The sequence below is a fragment of the Polypterus senegalus genome, chromosome 18 (assembly GCF_016835505.1).
Source record: "Polypterus senegalus isolate Bchr_013 chromosome 18, ASM1683550v1, whole genome shotgun sequence".
In the NCBI taxonomy this organism is placed as follows: Eukaryota; Metazoa; Chordata; class Cladistia; order Polypteriformes; family Polypteridae; genus Polypterus; species Polypterus senegalus.
Window position 1 is genome coordinate 74,255,835 of NC_053171.1, and position 13,169 is coordinate 74,269,003.

At 42.9% G+C, this 13,169-nt stretch overlaps 1 protein-coding gene across 3 annotated transcripts in view; it reads right to left on the bottom strand.

Moving 5' to 3' along the window:
• The window catches only part of cadm3 (cell adhesion molecule 3), a 197,722-nt gene extending 185,126 nt beyond the window's left edge, over positions 1–12,596 (bottom strand). For 2 of the 3 annotated variants that reach the window (XM_039741404.1, XM_039741406.1), the window contains exons 1-2: positions 12,250–12,596; positions 5,104–5,235 (exon numbers count right to left, since the gene is read on the bottom strand). In XM_039741404.1, coding sequence (XP_039597338.1) covers positions 5,104–5,203 — 100 coding nt within the window. In that variant the 5' untranslated portion in view covers positions 5,204–5,235; positions 12,250–12,596. Of the gene's footprint in view, positions 1–5,103; positions 5,236–11,295; positions 11,315–12,249 lie in introns of those variants that run through there. The other variant, XM_039741405.1, reaches the window with a different exon arrangement.
• Between the last annotated feature and the right edge of the window lie 573 nt (positions 12,597–13,169).

Below are 13,169 nucleotides of genomic sequence, written 5' to 3' on the forward strand. Positions count from 1 at the left end.
AGGGAAGATGACGAGGAAGTGTAGTAGTAAAGGAGAAGATTTAAAATAATGCTTCATACAATACTAAATCATTTCATACTACAAATTACAAGAAATAGGAAAACTAATAGGTCTCCTCAGTGGATGAGCAAAGTAATAATAAGAAATAATGAGGAAAAGGCAAAGTCATTATGTGCAACTGAACACACAAAGGAAATTATAAACGGCAAAAGGAAGCTGAAAAAGAATATTATTAAAAAATGAAAACACCAATACTGAAGAGTTTTTTGTGTACTTCATCAGTAAGAGAAGAGTGAAAGAGCCGCTGACGCATGGTCCGCCTTCCACAGGTCAAAAGACAACGTAACAGCCGCTCATACTGACAACTGCATGTTTCTCGTGACCGTCCTGTGATGTTTTATTTAATGTACGGTGATGGTATCGTACTACTAATGTGATTAGTCTGTAGAAGACACACAGGTTAATAATTTAAATGTTCTATATCCACAAGACAATACAGTACATTTAAGCTTGAACGTTACATGTGCCCTCTAAAGAATTTAATTAGATGGATAGTCCAGACAAAAATGATCATTTGTGTATGTTACTTGGCCCCCTTTGTTTGTAATTATGGCCAACTAAATTGTTTATTATGTTTCCATAGAGAATGAAGATATCAAAATTCCCCACGAAATGGGCTTTAACGGGGACCCATCTCAAACAAGAGCAAGCAAAATCAAAACATCCTTGAAAAAGAATCTCAAATTATTCCTAAATATCAGGTATCCTGTCATATGCTCACATTGTCCTAATGGTGTATTTTGGTTAAAATCCTCTTAAAATAATGTACTTACAGAAAATCCTTTCATGCATGATAGTGAAGAGCAAAGGAATGAGAGCTGAGGAGACGGCTCCCCACCTCACTCATGGCCAACTAATTGATATGGATTAGCAAAACGATTTGCACCAAACCGAATTTGCAGTGAAATTTGCTGCTTCAAAAATACAAAATAAATTGTGTTTCGCTTCCACAAGAAGACACAAGAAGATAAGCAATTATTTCCCATGTGTATTTCGATACATCAATTCTATATGTCTCTATCTGTTATTCTGTAGTTAAATATAAATGTCTTGTAAAAAAAAAAAAAACATTATCAGACTTATTTCCTGTCACATGAAGATATTCTGTTGAGCCGCCGGATGTATTCTAGCAGTGTGATGAAAATGTTAAAGATGCATCCGAGATAAAAGAGAAAGTTGAAGCTTCACAGTGCTTGGATCGTGCATATCCTCAAACCTATTCTGCACAAATCAAGAAATGGGGAAGAGCAGTTGCTAGGTAACAGTGGGGATAGCTACCTGTGTAGGGAGAATTTCCTTTTGGGAAAACACAGTATTTTCCACAACAGGGTGTTTGGGTACATCTTCATGTGAAAAAACGCACTGCACCTTGGCAGTGATGAGAATGACAGGCATAAATGGAATTGATTTGACAGGTGCAACAAATTACATGCAGTACTCGACTGCAGAAACGAACACAGTAAACACAAAAGTGTGAACGAGGCCTTAAGGAGCAACATTCCCTGTTTTCCACGCTAAGAAAATTCGGACAAGAGCTTCAGTAGGCTGTGCGCCCTAGAAGCCAAGTTACCTGAACTATTCTATAACATTTCACAAATTATTTATCGCTCTGATGCTTATCTTTCTGATCATAAAATCGATTAATTGCATATTTACGGTATTTGAGGGTTCCTCTAAAGTGCCTCTTTCTATTGCACGATTTGGCTCAAAAACTAATCAGCACATCGTCATCTCATAACAGGCTTAAGTTTTGAGTTTGTATTTTTCCGTCAAGCAGTTTTAGCTCTAGACTGTCCTCGAAAAAACTGTGACACACTGCCACACACCCATTATCGAGATATCAAAGTTTTCAGTATCAGGGGACCAAAAAACGTCAAGATCCGTCGAAAACTGGAGATTGAATTTTTTGACAAATCTAAAGCTTTCGCTCCTCCCGTATAGACGGTAGGTTATAGTGCGGGGAGTGCGCAAAGCAACAAATACTCCGAACACTCTTTCTAGTGAGTTTCGTGTTTTGCATCAGTGAAATCGCCTGAAAAGCAAATTTTTGTGTCTGTTTCGTAAAAACTGTAGGCAAAGCGAAACTTGCCTGTTTTACGCATCACTACTCACCGGCTCACCGGACACTTCACACATTATTTTACTGCACAGCTTTTCATGTGCAGTTGAATCGACTTTATACTTGTTGAAGTATCTGAGATGTGCACAAGTATGAGACGTACCTTTCGTCTCATAATGTCTTCTGCGTTAATCTCTATGTGGGCCTATAAGACCAGGCCCTGGTCACAGCTATTACAACAACATTTATTTCTACAGCACATTTTCATACAGACAATGTAGCTCAAAGTGCTTTACAAGATGAAGACAGAGAAAGTAAAAAGATAAATATATTAAATAAAATTAGGCAATATTAATTAATATAGAATAAAAGTAAGGTCCGATGGCCAGGGAGGACAGAAAAAACAAAAACTCCAGACGGCTGGAGAAAAAAAATAAAATCTGCAGGGGTTCCAAGGCCACAAGACCACCCAGCCCCCTCTATGCACTCTACCTAACATAAATGACCTCAATCAGTCCTCATGGTATTCAGGGTCCTCACGGAAGAACTTGATGATGGTGGTCATGTGGACTTCTGGGCAGGACCCTTGCCAGTGATTTAGGAGAGAGGTAGGTGTTCAGTTCAGCTTGATTTTTAGGAAGAGTTCCCCTAAATGTGTTATTTAACAGTCTTAACGCAAAAATGTATGTGTTTGGGACGTTGTGAGTACATGTATAGGATATCTGACACTTGGATTATGCGACATGAGTAATTTCAGGTTAATTTCATGGAGGTGTTGACATTGTTTACTGCTGTCCAGGTAGTGTTGTGTAGGAGTTAAGGCTTTAGACTCTAATCCCTGAGCCTGTGGGTTCAAATCCCACTACTGACCCCGTGTGACCCTGAGCAAGTCACTTGACCTGCTTGTGCTCCAGTTTAAAAGCCAAAAGAAATGAAACCAGATGTATCATAAATGTTGTAAGTTGCCTTAGATAAAGGTGTCAGACATCAATTTAAATGTCCAATATGAATGCCCATTGTTATTTCCATTATCCATGAAAACATGACATTACATTTTTTTCTTAGGCATCACAACAAACAATGCAGGGCGAGTAAAAGATTCAAAAAGTATTATTCTTGGATTAAGTATTTTTTTAATCTGGTTTTAGGTATGCTGGGAGGCCGAGGCCCACATCTGCAGTCTAAGGCACAAGCAGCGTTTGAAGTGGGCCAGTACACCTCCTCAAATTTCAGCATCGAGTATCTTTTGCCGATCTTCACAGAGGACCGCTGATCACCATAAAGAAAGTATCCCCAATAATTTGGCTCCACTTCAAGCACTGGGCACAAGTAAGTCAGAAACCCATCCCGGACAGGATGTAACTGTAAGCAGCACAAAAAGAACATTCTGAAACCTGTTTAATCCAGTTCAGGGTTATGGGGCCTGGGCAAAAATGAAATAAAAATATACTGATAAGGAAATAGGAAACACTCTTAAGTCTAACTTAATTTTCCAGGAATCACAGGGTGTGATCAGTTCAGATTAAGATTTATAACGAGTGACAGGATACTTTGAATAAAAAGGCTTAAACCTAATAGATTACAAGGAGCAAACAAAAACAATGTTTTATTCATAAAATACTGTACACCAAATAAAAGAATCAGTTGGTGTAAATATATATTGTATGCCTCATGACTAATCAGCCATCAGAGCTGAAAATCAACAGAATCCTCTAATTAGCAGTGAAAGTGAAAGATTCATAAGGAAGCATGCAAAGGCTGTCAGAATGAAAAGCTTTGGCGTATTTGTGTATTCTGTGTAATGCGATCAGAGGTTAAGAACTGTCCTAGAGTGGCAGGACATGGGCACAAATTGACTGGAAGAGAAGCGAGACTAGGTGCTACTTTCCTAATAGTGTACCCCAAAGGGGACTGTTTGTCAATGCTTAAAAATATCAGCTTCAGCTTGTACTACCTGAGCAGGGTGGCAGGCAGTGCTGGACAGAGCCTGGCACTGGGCACTCTCCCAATGTGTATATTTACATGAATTCACATCTAATATGAATGTGTCAGGCTGCACATGCCCCTTTGCACATTGTGCTCTCAGCTGTGTGTGCTGCCAGGCAGCACAAGGCATGCCGTTATATCGCATTATTTTCACAATGCCTCTTCCTGGCAGACAAACGAAATCAGAAAGAACCAAGAATGCGTGACTAACGATAGCCTATGATTTGCACCCTCTGCCTCCCTCTGTCTCAGACTTCTACAATATCCAACACTGAACAAGAACGGAAATCAAATGAGCCACCAGTCTGTTTGACTTGAAGATGCAATGCCCATTAGGTATTGCCTCGTGACTCACTGGCATTTTTGAACCAGTCCCACTGGCACTCATCCCAGCTCCGCTTTTTCACATTGCTTCCCCCCCTGCACTTATTTAAGCTACCGGATTGAGACAAGCAGAGAATGATGAGCAGAGAGACAACGGATTGATCAAGCAAAGACAGACTCCAGAGGAGAGACAACGGCACGATGGCATGACTCGTAAACGACAAGGGTCAGATACGAAGACAAATAGACCGGGGCCCTGGCCTTTATACAGTTCAAGGGATCACTGCGTGAGAAGGACAGACGGGCAAGCGGATCGCCATTTCTCCCTGTGCTGCCAAACTCCTGTATTTGTTATCCCTCTATCTGTAACACTAGCACAAGAGGCCAAGGGGATTTCTGGGAAATCAATAAGAGAAAATTGAGATGGATGGGGGCAGTGACTCGAGCCGCATGAGTGGAAGGGAGGAATGGACAGATGGTGGGAGGGGAGAAATGGAGAGGTGCGGGGAGGGGGGGGGACTCTTCCATATACCATCTTCCCCTTTCTACCCTTCGGCTCATATAAATATCAAGACAAGCTGCCCATTTGCTTCGGTTTAACAGGTGACGTAGCCTCTCTCCATGGAGCTGCCAGAATTCCAGCGGAGCGGATAGCGTCACTGAGAGCCACTCACCATTAACGTTGCCTTGCACCAGTAGGACATGCAGGGAGCAGGAGACCCACAGTGTGAGAATCCCTGACGCCATTGCAGATTGCAGTGCCCCTCTCAGCATCTCGGTGGGGATGGAAACGTCGCCTAAAATCCCTAAGTGAAAGAGAAAAGAAAGAATTAGGAACCCCACCTCAGAGAAGAGAATCGTGGAGGATTAGGTTAAACTGAGTAGGCTTTGTCAGGTGCAGGATACTGAAGCACCAATTGTAACCATCAACGAACTGGAAGACATTTTGCCAGTGCATAGGAAATATCATTAGGCCTTGTTGACTTTGGAATTCCTGCCAAATGTTGCCCATACAGTTTATTAGATCACAGACAGAAAAGAAAGAAAGAAAGAAAGAAAGAAAGAAAGAAAGAAAGAAAGAAAGAAACTCATGATAAATGAGAACCTTTTATTATAATAACTACAATAATTTCTCAAGAAAGAAAGCCGTACTGCACTTGCATTTCTTCAGTAATTACATGTCATCCTTTACAAAACGGCCGTTTGGTTCAACGTGCTGCTAGTTATCTACTGATAGTCACCATATAGATCAACAATGAAAGACATGACTGAATATTCAGAATAATGATAAGAACAATCTATAACACTTCACACTGGGTCACTTACAGACAGGGGGGCATCACATAATATCTGGACGATTTTAACAATTGTTGCCTCTCCATCACCCTGCACCTCCCCATGGCATGTTTTTCCAGTAAAGCCCACCACAATCCAAGCATGCTGGTCCACCGTCACTTTGCTACCATTTCTCCATACGCTGGTTCCCCCATTTTGTACTCAACTGCCCCCTTGAATGTTTGAAGGGAACTTGTTTGTCACTAAACGAGGACCTTGTTGACAGGCCAGCTTGTTTTCGCTCCCCATAGGCACTTCCATCCGTCTGTTTTGGTAGAATTGATATTTAAGAAGCAGCTAGACATTGCCCTGAAGCGATCAACGTGTCTAGTGGAATTGGTGCTTTAGGAGATGACAGACCCAGCGAACTTTTCATGGCTGCCCTCACTGTATTGTATGTTCCTGCGTGCACATGACGTTACACTTGTCACTCACACCTGACAACATGCTAAGCTGCCAATGATAGACCTAAAATAAATAAATAAATAAATATATATATATATATATATATATATATATATATATATATATATATATATATATATATATATATTTTTTTTAACTTAAATATATGTTATCATGAGGAAAAAAAGGCAATATCTACAGTAATCCTGTCAGGCAGCAAGAGCCGTGAGGAGATGATGGGCCCTTCAACAAGGAACATTGTAGCCCCCAGGCAGAATTTATTTTCAAAACCTTTCAAATGAGATTGTTTGATTCAATACACAGGTGGTGTACACTGGACATCCAGCTGCAACCCGTGGCCAAAGGCGGCATCCACTCAGACCCAGCCATGTTTGTGAGATTAACACTGATTTCAGACAATACACAGACACGGGCAGGAGGCATGCTGGGGGTAAATGGTTCCTATTTCACCACCCCCTCTAACCAATTGTTGGCATTAACACTGGAGCAGATTCCCACTGAGATGTCAAATACAGATTTACAACACCATTACATCTACAATGACTCTGTTTTAAAATATTATTATTACATACCAGATTGTTGCTGCCAGGACAGACTCTAGCCCCCAGGACGCTAACTTGGCGCAAATTTGAGGATGTTATGTTCTTAGAGACCTTTGTCAATGTTAAGCTATGTAAATGTACAGGTTATATTGTATATGCAGTGGTCAGCTTTTACCCTTCTATCTACCTTCCTTTTCCATTGTGGGGAAGGGGGGTGCTCCATTGGCAGAGGGCAGGATTATAAAAGACTAAAGAAGTCTCCAGTCATGCGAGATGGCAACATTATGGACATTAAGCAGGGGCACCAGTACAAGGAATCGTTAAAAAGTGGGAGAGGATAGGTAAAGCCCCTCAAGACACACATGGGTAGGTGACAAAAGAGATGGTTTGGTCAAGAGAGAAATGTCAACGGTGGCTTTACATCATGGCCACAAAACGAACACATGAATCAGGAATTGGGAACATAGCAGGCAGCAGTGGGATTTCAGAACCTTTAAGGGTAACAGACAAGATGTCCGCACTGCAGCATGCAGAATGAGGAATGCCTAAACGTGGACAGGGTTAATTTTTAACTCCACGAGTAATTCAAAGATGTCATGTGTTTCCATCCTGCCAACTACGCTAGACATTAAAGATGTGAACTGGATGCAAATTATGAAAATTGCACGTTTATGTAACTTTCTTTACTTAACATTCATCATAATTTCAGTCAGATAACCGTCCCACAAGCCCAATCTTAACTATAACGTAAACAGGTGTATCGTCTTTACAGTCGCGGTTGCCTGACAGCCATCACTACCAACATGCAGAATGGGGCGTGACTGCTGTGGATTGTGGGTGGAGTTCAAAGTTCAACTTGACTCAGGTTTAGCCACACCCCTTTCCAGCAGCTGCAGTGAGGTTTATTTGCAACAGAGGGCTCAAGGGTGCAGGGTAAGTGTTCCTAGAGCAGAGGGAAAGCTGCCCTGACCCAACAAAATGATTTGGAAGGATCATCCAGAATTAACCTGGGTGGGCTTATATGGTCACCACTTGACCGAGAGCCTTCAAGTGCAATGACGAGAAGAAGAGGAGGTAGGAAAGATAGGAGGCAGGATAGGTTATGGAGTGGTACATTTTTAAAAACATGGGGGAGCAAACTCACTAAAAACTGGGGTTCAGGACCCTTCAGAACCACCTAGGGATGCCACAGGGTATTCAGTTCTGTTTTTCTTTTTTATTGTTCATTCTTTTGTGTGTCCCTCCTTGGACTATTTCTGTTAAGAATACCTTTTGCCTCTTCTGTGTATGTCTGGCTCTGCCACGACGGCTCCTCCATTATATTGTCGTGTGCCAGCCTGGAACGCAGGAGACACAAGTAACAAGTGCAAGTAGATCCCCTGCTTAGCCACTATGCCACTGGATTTAAAACTGAAAGCTGAGGAGCAATAAACTTCAGGGATTCTGCGTCTTCTGCTGGGATTGGCATTCGATCCCCATGACAAAAAGTGTGTTCCACAAAATGGCCCGATGTTGTGTTTTGGTTGGATTGCACAGTAAAGGTGCCCAGCGTGTGTAGGTGGGAATGATCAATTCTGCCCTGTGACTGACTGGCCCTTGCGCAAGTTTAGGTCCTGCCTTACACCCCTTGCTTCACAAGGCTCGTGAAGACCCCGTACAGGAATCTGTAAACGAATGAACGAATCACAGCAGCAGTCGGAGCGCTGGAAATTCCTGACCCAATGTTTGTGGGGATTTCGTGTTCGGCTTGAGGTTTTGTTTCCAGGTACTTCGGGGAGCTCACAAATGAAAAAGATGTGTGTGTTTGTGCCCTGTGGTGACAACTCCAAAGCCATCCGGACTGTGCGTCTACTGCCTTGTGCTGTAATGTTGGGCTTCACTTTCCTGTACCACTACAATGAAAAATGTGGATTCAGGAAATGGATGGATGGACGAGTGACTGGGTGGACAGTGGTTTATTGTTTCACTTAAAGTCTTCTACTGTTATAAATTACACCAGCAAGCAGTAGATCAATCATGGTGAGCCCCTCATGGAACTTCGTGTTCTAAATTACGTTGTATAATTGAGCATGTGTACAGTATAAATCAAACTGTTACTTTCTTATTAAGCATTATATCTTGCAAGTGGACTTGTGTTATATCATTAATAAAAAGATTTTCAATCAAAGTCCACCATTCACAGTTACTATTTAACAGTGCCGCTGTTTTGATCTTCAGGGACTTTCAGTTTCAGTCCAGTTGGTTCCCTGCTATTAATGAATTTGCCATGTAATTTGCGCATGTATTGAGTTTTTTAGCCGGTGTGGGCCGCATTTTACGGAATATTTTAGAGCGCCGGTAATTATTGTTACCTTTTGTTGTACAGTTACCATTTTAATTCAGGTCTTCTCTCTCTAACCTTTAAGCCTTTATTGTCTCATTGACTTTATAATATAATTATCGATATTATGAATTTCTCCACTGTTTAAATGGACTTGGTTTAGGACTTTCCCATTTTCAGACTGCATAATGATTTTTATTATTTTTTTTTTTACTTATATCTTTATGTAAGTTGGCTATCTTTTCAGACCTGCATTGAAAGGGTTCAAGTCAAACTCTTATATTATTGAAAAACACTTATAATGCGCTTCAGGAAAGCAACCTTCTGCTACTTTCACGTGTACCATTTCTTCCACACATGTCCTGAACCCCCTTAATCCAATATAAAGTCCCACCGGGCTGAACTCTATCCCAAAAGCATCAGGTGCAACACCAGAACCAGCCCTGGAAGGAGTGGAAAAACCATGGCAGGGAACACACACACACACACACACACACACTTGGGGCTGTTAACCTAACATGTACATCTCTGGGGTGTGACACAAGCACCACATATCTGAAGGGGGGAAGACAAGAGCCCCGGAAATAAATTGAAAGGACAGGAGTTCAAACTTGGATTTGCAGAGCTACAAATCAGCAGTGCTAGCCACTGCACCGCCACACCACACCCATTCATCTGTCCATTTACTTACTGAATGGCTCAATGCCCAGAAGCACTTGGCACAAGACGACAACCAATCTTAAATTGTCCATTGCAGTTCCCCTTCACTTGCCCACCCACACTCGTTCATATGATGCCAGTTTAGAGTTGCCAATTGACCCTACTTTGGGAGGAAAACTGGACCACCCAGAAGAAAACCTGACAAAAGCACAGGGAGAGCATTAAACCTGGACATAACTGGTGACAGGACAAAGGTGATTGATGTCAGACAGCAGTGCTAATCCACCCAACTAAACGTAATATAAATATTTCATGTTATACTCAGACCTGCCTAATCCAATTCAGGAATATAAATACTAAATATAATTTCTAAGCAATAAAAGTCAAGTTTTAATGGAAAATGTGAATTCTAAATTGAAAACGATAAAGTTAAAATGGTACCATACGGTAGCATTATCAAAGCTGCCTAAACCGATTCTGGGTTACGGGAGGCCAATCCTGACAGCACATGGCTCAAGGCTGGAAGCAAACATGGAGAGAGCGCCAGTCGTTCCCATTAAAAAAAAAACAGAAACATAAATTGGCATCAGAAACATCGTGGACCCCTATGCCCCCCGACCTGTGCCCACTGTGCCCATACGTTAAGACGGCCGTGCCTCACCACACAGTGTGACCCTGAGCCCATCATTTAGGTACACAGCTCGTGTTCCTACTTATAAGAATAACTTTGAACAGGCGTAACGTATCCTGATTTCATAAGTCACTGTGGATAATGGCGTTAGCTACATTAAAAAAAAAATTAAATTAAAAGATTTTTGGCTCAATTAAGACTCTTGTGAAGTCGTGGGCGATGCAGTGAGTGAGAAGAGTTACTAATAAAGCTCAGAATTGGAATTGCCAACTCCACAGAGTTGACACAGAATTAAAGAAAATGTCAAAAACTGAAGTGTCAAGAGGTTTCACGTTTTCAAACCTGCCGAAATAAACTCGCTGTTAATTGTGCACTAAATGTGAGTTTTTCAGCGCGGCTATATTGTTGTTAATGATGAAATTATGCAAATGTTTCCTAGTTATCTTGTGGTGTGTGCCGTCGTGCCTAATCAGTGAAGTCGAATGTATATATCGCCTTAGACTCACTCACTCGTTTGCCTTCCGGGCACTGCCAGCCCCCCGTGCTCCGTTCTTCACTCCGGTCATATTCTTCAGATATTCACGGTGGCAGCGCACATTCGTATTTAAAGAATAGAAAGTGCGGAGGGCAGTCCGGCACCGTTGCGGTGGTATTTTGGCTATGAAAGTCGGTCGTGCTAAAAAGAATATATTAAAAGGGAGAATACTTCAAAGAGGTTCAGCTCGGGATTATAATGCGCGTATGAAAGATCTAAGTAGATGCGCTGCTGGCGACGAGCGGATTGCGCGTGCAGCCGGGCGCAGCCAACACGGCTTCGTTTTCACCTGCGGCCTTTCCAGGCAGAGCTGCGAAACACACGAAGACCTAAATGCATGACTAACGACAGCTCAGGACTAAAAAGCCCCCCTGCCCCGTCTACCCTCCCCCCAGTTCTAGAAGAGACGGCAGGTACCCGAGAGTGGCGCAGCACCGTCGTTCCAAACTCAGAAGCATCCATCCCCTCCTTGGAAACGACACGCAAGCCTCCTGATGTATGCGATTGTCTGAACGGAAGATAGCGGGACGGACGACTGTTCGGCTTTTTCGAACTGATGGGGAAAACTTGCGATTTGGGGGGGGGGTCTTCTCCTTGTTGATATCCTGGCTATTTAAAGATTGCTTCGAATTTGGCGTAAACCAAAGCGCAAGTGCGAGAGCGCAGCAGTGTGAAAAATAAGCAACAAGAAGTTCTTGTTGAGAGCGGCCAGCTCGGCAGGTGCTGATCGCGGGCTCCCTAAGGCTTCCATTGCTATTTTTCCGTTGCGCTTATGACTGTAATCGCATGTGTGTAGGGTGCCCAGGCGTTTATCGGAAACAGAAGATTTTTTGATTTCACTTCGAACAAGGGCTCGAGCGTTTACTCCGCGTGAATTGATGCATAAGAGCACGAAAAAGCGCCTAGTAGAAATGAGAAGACAAAAAGGTGAGACGAGGTGTTCACCGGGCGCCTCTCGCATCCCATTGATAAAGCTGCTGTATCTGGAAAGCAGTAATATTGGCTACAGAAGGGAGAGAGAGGTGGAGACAATCGAACAAGAATAAAAGTCTGAAAGAACCGTTATTTGGTAAACAAAACCTAGAAGAACAGCGCTCGCTATTTATACCCCCTACACACATACACACACGCCACTCTCTTTATTTCCCGCTTCCAAGAAATAATAAGCATATCGTCAGTCAGAATAATGCATGTCTAAATTATGAGCAAAATATCTTTAATGTTGTGATCGCTATTCGTTTCTTTACTGGCCGATACAAATGTAATTCATCTTAGCACTAGCGCATAAAATAAGCGGAGCAGCATCCCGCGCTAGACGCTGACAGATAACCCATTTCACCGCATGCAATGCTCGAATTCCCAGCACTGTACCTGTTTATCCTTCCCTCTGAATAAAGAGCCCGCAGTGGCTCCGATCTCCTCGCTCTCTTCTCCTGTCTTCTTCTCTCTCTTTCTCACTCAGAATTTTTCAGCACCAGAAGGAGCGAGGCGGCGACGGCGCTCGGCTCAGTCGTGTGCCAAACGGGGGAGGGTATTATTATTAGTATTGATAATAATAATAATAACAGTAACGTGATGTAAGAAGATAAGCGTATTGAAATGAGCAAAAGGAAATCGCGTGAAGAGCAGAACCCGCCTTTTGATCGGAAAAGGGGCAGGTTCGACAGAACCTCAGCTCTGATGCTTTACAAATTGAATCCCGAATTGAACTGCGCTGTATTTCCTCAGTCAATGCCCCCACCCCTCCATCTCCACGCCCCCTCCCCTCCCCTCCACTCCCTCCCCACTACATATCGCTCCTTCTCTCCCTCTCTCACTTTCACACACACACACACACACATTCAGCACCCCCTCACCCCCACCCGATGAGCCACAAATATGTCTTAATAGCCTCCCAGATAGACCGTTAAATGCCCAGATCGAGAGGCATTAGTGAAATGCTTTGATTTCTAACTGTAACGTGCAAAAGTGTATTCAGAGACATGATGAGACGGCCATGTGCGTGCCCGGTGGACCCTCATGAAAAGCAAAGGTACCTCGATTACCAAAATACTCAGGTCGCTTTTAATGCGAGGGTCCCGTCTTTCCAATGCGACGGAAATTGCGCTGCTCAGGCTCGGCCCTGTTCTCGTTCTCTCTCTCTCTCTCTCTCTCTCTCTCTCTCTCTCTCTCTCTCTCTCTTGTTTTTCTAATAACGCCGCTCACTGCAGCAAAAACAGGCAATCTATAGAGGAGGGGGAGAGGGGAGCGGTGAGCGGGCGATTTTAATACGACCTGGCCCATACCATTCT